This window comes from Mastigoproctus giganteus, chromosome 7 (assembly GCF_048544385.1).
Source record: "Mastigoproctus giganteus isolate SK-2022 chromosome 7, ASM4854438v1, whole genome shotgun sequence".
Lineage (NCBI taxonomy): Eukaryota > Metazoa > Arthropoda > Arachnida > Uropygi > Thelyphonidae > Mastigoproctus > Mastigoproctus giganteus.
In genome coordinates, this window is record NC_143581.1 from 211,961,245 (window position 1) to 211,975,356 (window position 14,112).

The window sequence follows — 14,112 nt, forward strand, 5'->3', positions numbered from 1 at the left end:
AACATGCACTCCTTCTACGAACGTTGCTTACCCGTAATGTATTATCAGTGGTCAGTCTTATGAGCATCATCATCATTGTCCTAACACCTACTTGTACCTGCGCTTCCTGAGCAATAAGCTCATCCGCGCTTTATTCCTCTATCCTATCAAATTTAATCTTTTGATCCTTAATCATATCCTCCGTATGATAAATCAAACATTGAGGATATGTTACCGCCCCTGCCCCGAAGAGACCGATATCGACTATCTAGAGCTCAATTAAACTTTAAACTTCAAAGGCAAGCTTCTGTAAATTGTGATTCTTGTTCCAGCCAAATTAAAACTCTAAACATTTAAAATTCATCAATATATTTTTGTATTTTATACTTTTTACAACATTTTCTTTTATACAACTATAAACTCTAAAATCAATATTCAATTCTAAAATCAACTATAAACCCTAAACAATAAAATTAATCAATATATTTTTGTATTTTATACTTTTTTTTCCTAACATTTCCTTTTTATACAACTATAAACTATAAGATCAATAAATTCCAATTCCAACTAAATCTCAACTCCATAAAAACACTATTTACATATATACAAACATTTACAATTGTCTAATCCTGTTTACTTCTCTAGCGAACTCAGCAAAAGCTTCATTCCATTCTCTATTCTTAAACAAGTCAATCCAGGTGTATGAGTCGGAGCCAATCTGCCTAATTAACATATTCCTTGGTATATCATATCTTATACACTGTCGTAAAATATGCTCTGTATCCTCTACCATCCCACAAATACACATTGGATTTTCTTCTACACCAAGCTCTACCAGTCTTTTCTTTAACCCATGTCCAGTTATTAACATTGTTTGGAACATTCCTAGACCAGACTAAGATTAAGTCTTATAAGCAGTGTCTTGTTGATATATTTTTGTTAATTTTTCACGAATCCGGACAACCGAGTTTTCCCCTGACTTGAAAAGGAACTCTATCGCCAGCCGTTGGCGGAAACTGATAACAGCTTGACTGTTTGTAACTTCAGATCTGTAATAGCCAGAAACTTTTAGTTTAGCTTGTTTATGTCCTAATATGTATACTAGCAATATATGAAACTTCATGATGCTAACTCAATTACAAAAAAAAAAAAAAAAAAAAAAATGTCGCTCAAGAACTTATGGATACTTGTATACATATATACTCTTGTATACTGCTATTCTCAGCTCAGCCACAAGCAGTTATTTCTGATATTCTTAGCCCTCTTGAAACAAGGGGGAAAAATGACAGACAACTAGATTTAGGCATATACTACTTAGTATAACCTAAGAAAATACTGGGTTATAAATACAACTGTCCAGAACTTCCAGACGACCAAAACACAATGATAAACTAACAGACTAGCAGTCAGAAGGATTATTAGGAAATGATATGCCACACTTTTAGTCAAGCAAATCTTTAAAATGACACACCACAACGAGTCTTTATGCTCTCTTTCTCTCCCCCTCCCCTACCCCACCCTCAAATAGTGTATGTGTGATGGTTTGGCTTAGGTAAAAATTTACTGGACACTTGGACTGTCCTGCATAGAATGCCGATCTGAGCCAAATATAAGACGAATTGGAATGATATGCGATGCAGGGTCTCATCCATGGAAGCCAACGTCACTTGCCCAATTAAAATCGGTTCCTCTTTACCATTATTGAAACAAAATATGCTAGTTTACAATGATGAAATAGCGATATAGTTTAAAAATATAGTTTAAAAAATAGTTTAAAAAAAACATTTCACAACTCTCGAAGGGAGTAGCACTGTGGATATAATCGCTGCCCATACGCATTGTTTTGGACTGTAATACAGTTAAAAGGAGCAGATATTAAAATATGAAAACTGTTACTGTCATTTCTCTATCTTATTTTATGTTACCAGTACTTTGGTAATATAAAATAAAATAAAAATACTATAGGGACTGATGTAGTAATATTACTAAGGCTTATGAAAAAAGGAAATACTAATTCACATTACAAATAAGGCAAATTCCTGCTGTCTTTCTTACAATAAGTAAGGGGCGATTCTGCTGCTATGCACCAAGCCAACCTAAAAATAAAACGAAATAAAATAAGGAAGATACACTACGTAGTAAGAATTAGAAAAAGGATCGTTTTTGCAGTTCACAAGCATTGAATTCATCTTGAAGAGGTAGTGCTTGTGGGGTTCTCAGTTCTTTCCATTTTTCATCCATTTAGAAAAGAGTGGTACTCATTTTTGGCGGGTATGGGCGTGCGTTCCTTGAGCGGGATCCTTACGTTCGCGCTGCTGGAGGCGAATGTTGCTTTGCTTTGTCTTTCTTATTTTATTTAATTTTATTTTTAAATACATAGGAGCACAAACGCACCCTACCAAATTTAGTCTTAAAAAGACGGCAGGAATATATGTTATAAGTCATAACATATTTTCTAATTTGTCCTTATACTGGTTTGGTAATTTTTATTTTTAGTTCCTTTTTCTATTATCAGCTAACTATACCTTTTTTTGCTTATTCGTGTATTCACCGCAATTTAGTTTTCACTTGTTGTGAAGAACCGGATTTTTTAAAAATTGTGGTGAGGCAACCAAGGCCACCAGGCGTGTATAATGTTTGTGAATTGTGTATCTTCTCTGGTTAATTTGTTTTTTTTTTCGGAATGAAACCCTAAGGTTTCTCGAGAAAACCATGCAATCCTCACAGCAGACGGACTAAATCGGCTATAGCGTGAAAAGCTTCTTCTTCTTTACCGACAGTATTTCTCAAACCCTTTTTCTCACACTATGAGACAGCAGCCTCACCAACCAAAATGCTATTCGCGAGAACTGGTGTAAAAGATGTCCATTGTTTCCTACATTTTCAATGGAGTATTTATTTTCTCCGATTTCTGTTATTTCTCTCTTGATTAATGAAAAAAATGATAATTAACCTGATGTGCTTGTGGTCCCAACTTTGGTTTGAGATAGAAAAGCACAACCTGATTTTTTTCCATATTTCTTTTTTGCAGTACCTTTTAAAGAACAAGTAATTTTATTTTTTTTTTCTTCTTCAAGGAATGTTAAAGAAAGCCAACTGAAACTTAAGACTTCTTCGTTTATTAGTGTTAATATTAGTAATGGAAAATGATGCAAGGAGCATTATGTTATAGTTCTCGTAAAACAGCTGCCTGTGCTTTAAACCAAATTAAAATATGAATTCAAAAAAAAAAAAAAAGGAAATGCTTTTTTATATAATTGCAGAATAAATCAATTTGCTGAACATTTAAAATTTTATTATAGCACTTACCAGAAACCCAGAGGTATTGTCTAAAAGGCACCGGAATCTGACTGTGAAGTTCCTCTCTAGAAACTGGGAATTTTCTATTAAGGATAAATAAAATAATGTTGTAAGATGCATAGAGTATAAGAATGAATGCAGCGAAAATTTCAAAAGATATTTAAGGAACATGCTCAAGTTCCAGATAACATTTTCCAAAATGCCAGTTGTTCTGCTAAAAATTTTAGTCGAATAATATTCGATTTTAACCTATTTGCATCTAGTTGAAGGAGTAGCACATCACTAAGCATTTTTCAGTAAACTTGCGAATGTAAAAAATATTTAAGCAGTAAATTGTCTTTTTTTTTCTCACCCAGCACTGCATCTTTTGAATGCATATGCATTTTGTGACGACGCTTATTTTTCTTCAAAAATTTACCTGCGCAGTGCAATGCTTTGGAATAAATTTGGAGGGGGCTGGAATTTCCCCCGGGTCCTTTTCATTTTTCACTACCCTCATTGCAGTACCACACAGCTGACACGTTACTCTGAGATTAGTCCTATCCATAGGCTGTACCTTGCATTTTTCAATGATAAACTTCAAATGCCATTTCTCAGCCCATCTGCCTACTTTTTATAGACCTTTTTGCAGTAGCATAAGGTCATTACAGTCATTAATCACCCTGCCAACCTTTGTATCACTGCAAACCTAGACATTAAACCTGATATACCCTCAACAATATTATTAATACAGAACAGAACAATGGGGCCAGCACCGAACCTTGCTTAACTCCACTAATAAGATTAGTCCATGAAGAGCAGTGTCCATTGATAACCACTGTGTGTCTTCTCCCATTCAAATATCCCTTTATCCATAGCAGTAACTTTCCCGTTAATGCTACACGTCTCCAATTTGTACAGAAATCTTTATGTGTAATAGTATCAAAAGCTTCCCCGAAATCGAAATCTTCGTATATGATATCAAAAATTTTTTTTGCAACTAGTTCGTTTGTCACTTCATGATAATATTCAATCAGATTGGTCAGACAAGATCTCCAACTTAACAAACACACGCTGTGACTGAAGTATAACTGCACTTGTGTATAAATGCTCTTGCATTACTTCTTTAACAAATGATTCCATTATTTTACTTGGAACAGAAGCGCAGCTAACAGGTCTGTAATTAATCATGTCAAACTTTGATTTGTAAATGGGGGATAGGTTCGCACATGTCCAGTCCACAGGAACCTCCCCTGAATCCAAATATGCTCTCATAATTATGGCTAAGGGTTTGCTTTCCATCCATCACAGGTGCCTTTTTTATGTTTAACTTCAACAATTTCTCTACCACTTTCCTCTCAGTTATCACAAAATAATGCTGCTCCCTGTTTGATAACACTACTGTGCATTTTGAAAAAAATTCTCTATTTTCTCAGAAAAGGGTGTTTCTGAATCATATTCTAATGCTGATTTCAAAAATGACCAGTTTGTTTCCATCACGTCAGGTTTCTTCAAAAATCACGAAAGGATATTTGATTTTTCACAGATTTTTATTAATTTTCACATCACCTCTCATTTTAAAAACATCACTGTCACCACTCTGAACATCACCTCTCATTTTAAAAACCGATCTACGATGGGTCAAATTTTCTTTTCTTTCATCAATAGTCAGACATCAGTTGGCATTGCATCTCCTTTACTACTCCATCACCATGTTTTTAATATCCTGTGAAACATCTCACCCTGTTCTTCACTAACACTTTCTAGATTTTCTGGGAATTAGTCGATGTGGGAGTGTAAAAAATGTACTTTGACACTCATGTTGCAGCCAACTTCTTGAAGTCTGCCAACACATTTTCAACTATATTCTTGTAGTCTGCAACAAGAAATTCCCTAAAAAGTTCTCAACAACAGACCTGAAGCTAATCCATGCCTGTTTTTCTCTTTTATTCATAGTTCCCTCAAAATCTCAGTCCCTCATCAGTTTGGACTTTTGAGGTACAATAAAAATACCTTGTTTTAGCTTCTCTTCGGTGATCGATGGGAATTTCGTACACAGGTAGTTGGAGCAGGAATCTTCCTGAGGTAAAGCTTTAATCAAACCTAGCTTGATGTGCAAGGGTGGAAAAAGGACAGTTTGGGGTTCACCAGCGATTTATGAACTATGTTCCCTGATCCAGGCAACAAACTGCCCCTTTTTGGCCAGACCTTGACATCCCAGTGCTTACTCCTTGCCTGACTGTCCCACTCACGTAGGAAGCAAGGCATGTTTTGTGTACCTAGATGTTCAAGTAACATGCCTATCACTTTAAAGTCAGCACAGACCTTGTTCTTCTTACTTCTTCTTCTTCTTTGGTCCTTAGCTGGCAGCTGGGGGAGGCGGTTGGCCACGCAACCAGTATGCTGCTGTAGGTGCCGCAGGGTTTCGGACTTGCTCTGTGATGTTCTTCCATACCTTACGATCCATGGCTTCAGTCCTGGCCTGGTTAAGGTCGAGACGTCGGCTCTTCAAGTCATCTTCCACTTGCTTGGCCCACGTTTTCCTAGGCGCGGTCCGTTGGATGCTCCATTGGGTGGGTCGTTGTCTCCAAAGGAGTGTGGATGGTATTCTGTTCGTGCCCATTCTACATACGTGGCCAAACCATCTGAGCCTTCGCTTCTGGATTTGGTCGGCAATGGTTGGTTGCTGTTGGCATCTGGCGCGGATGGTATCATTAGTGATGCGGTCGCGAAGAGAGATGCCCAAGATCTGCCGCAGGCATCGCATTTGGAATACCTCAAGTTTGTTCAAATCTAACTTGCTTCTTACTTAATATATGCCAACAACTTCTTCAAGTTCTCGTATGCTTTTTTTCAAATGCATAGAGTGAGCTACTGGAATTGACCCATATTTATTTCCATTGTGGCGCAACACACCTTTCAGGCTCCTCTTTGATGAGTCAAATAGTCTCCACTGTGTAGGATTGTAACAAATTCGTAAATAGTTCATTAAGTCATTTATATTATTGCAAAAAACCATAGAATCGTCCTCAGAAAAGTAGGGAACTAGTACACGTTCTCTCTGTCTGTACCATGAGAGAAATGTCCCATATGCTAGAAGATTTTTTGACTTAAATCTAGAACCAAGGAGTTCTGCAGCTTCCTTGGTAAATTTAAATCTCTTACCAGATAATTCAGTTCATGCTGTAAAAAAAAGTTGAGGGCGTGTAAACTTCAGTTTCATCTTCAAAAGCTTTACTTGCAGCACTCTGTGCTGCTACATTTTCCAATATAAGTGGAGGGCATGGAATCTTGTTTTTGCTTGAGGACTACATAACTTCCACAAATATAACAAAATAAGTTCGATTGTTCAAACGCTTTCGAGAAGACATTTTACTCACTTTTCAGCACAAGTTTGACACAATAACCTGAAAAATAAACTGAGCTCACACTGATAAAGGTAATGTTGCTAACATGTGAAGATTTAGTTTACAAATTCCGAGCATTTACGGCTAACTTAATATATTCAATAATGCAACTCAACAACTTAAGTTATTGTTAAAAGAACAGCATGAAATATAAAAAACTAAGTAACATTTTTGAAATCAGCTTAAAAATCTGAGTTAAAAACAGCTATTATTTTACAAACATCGAAAACTATACAGAGTGGTGTAAGCTTTCGGCATCCACTTCCCTAAAGAATTCCTCATATGTGACTGTACATCCAAAATACTTATTCAGTTTGTCAGCAACCTGAGCAGGATCATCAACAGTTGAACTATTTATATCAAGTGAGCCAATGTGATTCTTCCCTTCCTTTTAGTGTTTACATGAGTAAAGAAGTCTTTGCTACTTTTCTTCTCATTCTTTGCCAGAGTCTTGTAATCTGCCTTGGCTTACGAAACTATAGGACTCTGGAATCGGAATTGCACTTAATAATGGTGAAAAAAAAAAAAATGCTAATTTCTATTTGTCAGTTTGAAAGCAACTTGGGATGGCTTGACAATTTCTCTGAAAGTGCTTAATATAAAATTTCATCATTCCCTGGTGGTGACAACAAAATAGACAATTTATATCTTTGAAAACGCGCCTAAAAAGATCACACTATAATGGCATATGAACCGGCGCATTGTGATCAAAGTAGCTGTAAAAACAGTACCACTTCCGTTATTTTGTTATTGTTTTGAAATAAATTACATTTCAAATGCTTTTTAAGATTTCTAATCCAGGTTTTTCAGTGGTGTCGATAGTTTAGCATGCCACATGTAACTATATTGTCGTCATTCGCTTAGAGTATATTTTGTGGTAAGCATTCGTATTTATTTTAACACTTTTATTTCAGCAATACAATTACATGTTCCACTATTTACCTTCTATTCTTTTGGAGATTACTAAAAGTTTACTCCTTAAAAAGCGAATTACTGAGCAGTTCTCTATCCTGGCGCCACCTTGTGAGGAGATGCAATCTTTCTAAACTTTTGCAATGAATGCGCAATTTTATATATTTGTACTTGCAACGCGTGTAGATAATTTTAAAATTGACTACAAAACTTTGTTACCAATTATTTGCTTATCATTGATTTTGATAAATCAATTAAATAAATTGTTTTAATGACCATAAAATTCAAATATTAAAAATTGCCGTTACTTTTTGAACGTTTAAATTGTAATAAATTGATTAAATTTTCTTTCTGTTAACAAGATCTGATATTACTAATAACAAGTAAGCGGGTAAAAACAAACTCCTCTTCTTTTAATTGTTTTCTAAATTTCTTACCTGTTAATAAAGCTTCTTGAAGAGTGAGACCGGTCCGATCGGCTGGAAGGTGCGAATTCCACATCAGGTGGCGTTGTAATTCTTCTCTATCTTCTGAATGAACTAATTCGTAAACGCTTTGATGGCAGATATCGGACTTCATATATGGAAAATATGGTTACAGTATAAATTAATGAAGCAAGGAAAATAATTATCGTATAAAATATTTAAATACAGTATAATAAATGCATATATGTAATTTGGAAGTGACGTTACCGGTGATTTTAAATGAAAATTTTCTCTCTGAATATCCACTCATACCACGTGTTTTTTTTTCTTTTTCTTTTATTTTTTTTTTACATTAGTTTATTTAGTCTTATCGACTAAATTGTAATATACAATTAGGTAACGTTTCTGGAACCCATCATCAGACCATACTTGGCTGTACTAGCCTCCAGTCTTGCCAAATGACACGCCTTCGTTCAGTAAGAATTTTGTAGTAAATTTTCCATTTTTATTTATTTTCTAAATGCATAAAATTCAATTATGCACGATAAGCAAACTTTTGAAGCGTTTCGCTGTAGCGCGTGCTTTAAACTGCAGTATTATTGTAATTTTAAATGCATGAATCTTCGAAAAATGAAAGACATGAAATGAATGTGTCTCCGTCCCCCCCCCCCCCCGTACAGCTGTGGTGGACGTAGCACTCCATTTGTTGGCTGTGTATGCAATTAGGTCTTTGACTGATTAATTTCTGACATTATAATACTCTTTAATTAATTACTTCAGAACTTGTATTAGTTCTGCTTGAAGTGAAATAGTAGCTTATTCTCTCTCCGTCTTCGTCACTGGAACTGACCTGTCCATTGTTGTTTATGGCTCAACAACTTTCCTAAAGTGCGGCAACAGCAGCTGATTAAAGCTGGAGCAACCGGCTGGAGCATACGCAAGTAATACATACCACTTGCGTATGAACGTTGCGCAAAGGAGTAGTCGTTAATTCAGTGGTGAAATTAAGTCGTAAGCAGAGTGAGTGAGTGGTAGTTTAGGGCCTTGAAAATTGCTCTGTAATGGTGTGTTTTTGTTCCACTTGGCGCCAAAAAGTATATCCTCTTAGGCCCCTGATGTTACATACGCTACTGCGTTAATTTGTGAAGAAATAGAAATATGATACTTGAAGATAAGAAGAAAATATACAATGTATATTCGCAGTCTTTACTTTCTTTCTTTCTTTCTGCAGCATATTGGTACTTGTTAACCATTAACCTGACTGTAACGAAAATCCATTAAAACGAATGTCTATTTATTTGAGTTAGAGAAGGATTCTTTACTTGCTACTTGCAGCTATGTACACTAATTTATTATCATCTTTTTTTTTTTTTTCGAATTTTCTCAAATGCTTTCTTCAACGTTTACTGTACTTATTGGCTGGTGCTGAGATTTAGTAATTGAATATGACACAATGGTATTAATATAAAAACAATCGAATAACACTTGATAGCGTGGAAACAAATTTAACTGTTTTATCCCTTCAAAGCACTTCCGTTTTACTGTTTTTTACATTTATGATAAAATGCATTAGTTTCGCTCTTCGCCTAGACCAAACCTGTGTTTTTCAATCTGGATCCAGTATGCCAACGCGATTAAAATTGAAGTTATGTTTTTAGTTTTACATCGTGCTCCGTAACAGTGTAGTGGTTTAGCCCCCTTGTCACTCGTTCTTGTGAGGTTTGGGTTCCATTCCTGTCAGCATCTTGCTGAATTTTCAAAGTCCTCTTTAATTGAGGCTATAGTTAGCCCATCTCGGGCGGAGGGAGTAGGATTTTCCCCCAGTGAGTTATTCCGCGTTTTTCAGCTCGCACAACATGCAAAGCGGCCCGTGAACACACATTCTTCTACATGCACAATTCGAATATGAGTCTACCTGAGCCGTTCACATAATAATTTATTTATTTAGTCAAAATTAAGAAATATTCTATTTATAGGAAATTAAAATTTAATTGCGGTCCTCAGAAGTTCAAAACCAAGGCTTGAAAATTGATTTCATCCAAACAAGCTCAAATTTCGCATTAAATTATTATCCTTCATGCAATATAATAGAAGAGACTTCGGGCATCAGGTATACTCATATTGATAAGAATATTGTAACCACTGACCTGACTATTAAATAGTTTATTTAAAAATAAAATACCTAGGCATTAAAATAACTATAAAAGAAATAAAACTATTACGAGCATAAAAGATATTAAAAGTAAATAGAATCGAATAAAAGAAATAAAATGCGCAGTATAGCAATTAAAAGCGATAAGAATATAATATACGCGAAATAGCAAATAAGGATAAAATAAACAAGGAGCTTTCGAGGCGTAGGTACTTCTTTTTTTCAACTTATACAGAAGCAACGACAGCAGCCTTTCTTATACCCCTGAAGCTATACCGGATATACAACACTATGCGCATCGAGTCTGGTGGATGAAAGAAAAGAAAGAGGGAAGGGAGAAGGAAGAGGAAGAAGCGGGCTGATGTAATTTAACATTCATCAGCCAGACTCTGAATGCAGTACACGACGACCCACCTGCTCGATTATTTACCTGCCATCTCTCATCACTATGTAAAATAACGGCCTCCATAATAGGATGCATGCGGACCCCAGAATTACGATTAATAATGGGACCCGCAACAGTTATATGGAAGGGCCTCTAACCATAAGAGGTGGCGTGCATTATGAGCCACATCCAATATTTCAATGCTCATCCGGGGATTAAGATTACAGTGCTGCTCAACCCAATAATGCTCTGCAACAGTATATCTTTGATGCTCATAATAGTTTTATTTCTTTTATAGTTATTTTAATGCCTATGTATTTTATTTTTAAATAAATTGTTTAACTGTCAGGTCAGTGGTTAAAATATCCTTCATGCAGTTTTATCCATTACTCTTTAGTTCATGTTTGTACAAAAATATATGCATATTTATTATATATGGATGTATAATATGTGTATGGATTGTTGTTGTCTTTCGATATTTAAAATAAACCATTTAATATTGCGTAAATAACCTGAAGTCAAGTGTAGTTTGCTAAATTTTTGAAAACTGAACGTTCAAATATTATACGAATATTATTGTGTTCTCTTAAATACTACTACTACTACTAATAATAATAATAATACAAACTTTATTTTTACTTTCAACAGATACACAGGGAGACTTATTAAAGAACTTCAAATTCCTTATCAGTAAGTTATTCTTTTATATCATTGTTCTAACACTTTTATTTCACTTTCCTTTTTTCTCTTCCCCAAGGGGAGAAGAAGTTCACATTTTAACAAAAAAATTATACCATCGTGATACAGGAGGATAAGACTTTTGCGTAGCATAATAATTGAACACGATACAATTTTTAGTTATCAGAATTCTGTGTACATAACAAATCTTGTTAAGGAAATTAAAATTCCTTGTCAACGTGTTGTAGCACAACAAATTAATAATAATAATCTTCTTCATCTTAGGATTTATTACGTTATTACAACGGTTGTCCTCAACCTAACATCGAAAAGTCATTCCTTTATTCTTTTTTTCCATTTTCTTCTATCTTCCGAATCTCAGTCCACCAGTCCTCTTCTATTCATAGCTGCTTTCACACTACGTCCTTCTTGGTCTTCCTCTCTTTTTCCTTCTCCATGACATCCATTCCATGGTTCCTCTAGGCAATCTGTCGTCCTCCATTCTCTTCACATGGCCAAACCACTTCAATCTTTTCTTCTCTATTTTATCAATGATGATTTTTTGGATGTTCATTGTTTTCCTTATCACGTCATTTCTAACCTTTTCAGTCCTAGACGTTCTTGCCGATCTTCGTCAGAAATCCATCTCAACAACCAATATTTTTTGTCTTTCATTTAAGGCTCAAGTCTCACATCCATGTAATAAAACACTTTGTAATATTGCATTATATATTTGATGTTTAGTTTTGTTAATAATATTTTTATTCCATAGCACAGAATTGAGCATTCCTATGACCGATTTCTACCTTCACCCAGTCTTCTCTCAATTTCCTGCGCAAATGATCCGTCAACCTAAATAACTGCACCCAAGTATTTAAATTGTTGTACAGTTTTCACCTGTATTCCATCTAAATCCAGAACATTCTCACTTCGATTCATATACTCTGTCTTATTAAATTTTTTTAACTGTCAGTCCCCATGTTTTATATTTTTCTAGTCACTTTCTGCCCATGTAATTTGCATCATCGTCGTCCAATGCTACCACAACTTGGTCGTCTGCAAACAATAGATTGTAAAGGTACTTATTTTGACCAAGGTGAATACTCATTGAACTGCACTTCTGAGACCACGGTCTTAGAACATCTTCTAGGTATAGTTTAAACAAAGTAGGTGACAAATGGCATCCTTGACGTAGTCCTTTTGAAGTCTTAAATTTTCTTGATAATTCTGAACCAATTTTAATACAGTATGTATTGTTCTTATAGATTCTTCTAATTATATCAGTTAATGACTGGCTTATTGATATTTTTTTCATAGCCTTCCACAGAAGATTTCTTGGCACTTTGTCATACGCTTTCTCTAAGTCTATGAACAGCATACCTACATCGTGGTTTGTAGTCTGACATTTTTCAGGAATTTGTTTAACAGTGAATAAATGGTCTATACATGAGCGTCCAGTCGAAAAGCCACACTGTTCCTTAGAAATTACAATCTCCTGTTCCAGTTTTGATTTTATCACTTTCCCAAATAGTTTAGCAATAGAGCTCATAAACGCAAATTCCTCTGTAGTTGGAGCCTCTTCTGTCACCTTTCTTAAAAATTGATGTAATGTATCCAATTGCATCTCATCTGGTATTTCGCATCACATAGTTTGTTGAACAGTCGAGTTAGTAGATTTATAACTTTTTGACATCCATATTTAAGCAGCTCCATGTTAATGCCACCTGGACATTTTTATTTACAGTTCCACTTCCTTAATTTCGATATTCAATCCTCTTTTCATGACAACTGTGCATGTTTCAGTTTCTCTAAATTCCTCTCTTCTTTCATTCAATAGCTGTTCATAATAATTGATCCATTCATCCAGATCTATACTTTCCAGTCTAGCATTTTGCTTATGAGGTTTCCTTAAACTCTTCAATAATCTCCATGCCTCTGCAGATCTTGTACATCCCGGTTTGCTGTTCACCTCGGCACATGCTCTATCCCAGGACTCATTCTTCGTCTTGATGACTTCTGCTTTCACTTTCTTATTTTTTTTCTTTATATATATTTTTTTTCTATGAACTTCACTTTTTAAGCTCAGCCATCTTTGGTATGCTTCCTTTTTTTTCATTTATTAATTCCTTAATTTCCATGTTCAGCCAATCATTTTGTTTCATCTCTTGAGATTTTCCTATTGCCTCTCCAGAAATTTTCTTCACTGTTTCCTTTAGGTATTCATATATGCCTTTTGCACTTTCCCCGTAGGTTTCATCTAATTCTTGGTCTAATCTTCGTTGATACAAATCGCCAGTGCTCTCATCTTTTAGTGAGCATTTGTATCTTTCAGTGTCAAGTTATTCATTTCTCAAAGTCTTTCTTCCTTTTCTCCTTCCTTTTTTGTCACACCTACGGGAACGAAAACATAGTCTTCACTAAAAAGTGACCAGAACCACAATTTGCTCCTCTCTGGGCCTTAACATCACAGGCAAAAGTTGTGCATCGTTCTTTAGCGATCACATAATCAATTACTGATTTTAGTTCCTTTGTTACTTGGAACCATGTGAACTTACACTGTGCTGCCACTTTATTAGGTACACCCCTGCTGTGCACACAAATGGTTTGTCCCACAACATTGAAAGTCACATTACCACAGTTATGGATATAAATGCAGCAGAACAACCTTTCTGGTATCAGTTAAGCGTACAAACCGTAGCAAGAATGGGGAAAAGGAGTGATCTAACGGACTTCGAACGTGGCATGGTAGTAGGTGCAAGACGTGCTGGACAAAGCATCTCTGAAACGGCAGTTCTCCTGAATCTTTCACGCACCACAGTTTCAAGGGTGTATCGAGAATGGTGCAATGAACAGAAAACATCCTCTGAACGGCACTCCTGTGGAAGAAAATCGCTT

The 14,112-nt window shown here is 35.4% G+C and overlaps 1 protein-coding gene across 1 annotated transcript in view; it reads right to left on the reverse strand.

The window, feature by feature from the left end:
- Nucleotides 1–14,112, reverse strand: part of LOC150083652 (aryl hydrocarbon receptor protein 1-like) — a 282,715-nt gene that overhangs the window by 97,280 nt on the left and 171,323 nt on the right. Inside the window, exons 4-5 of the mRNA XM_090378555.1 lie at nucleotides 8,015–8,150; nucleotides 3,289–3,362 (exon numbers count right to left, since the gene is read on the reverse strand). Of these exons, the coding sequence (XP_090234681.1) occupies nucleotides 3,289–3,362; nucleotides 8,015–8,150 (210 nt within the window). The remainder of the gene's footprint in view (nucleotides 1–3,288; nucleotides 3,363–8,014; nucleotides 8,151–14,112) is intronic.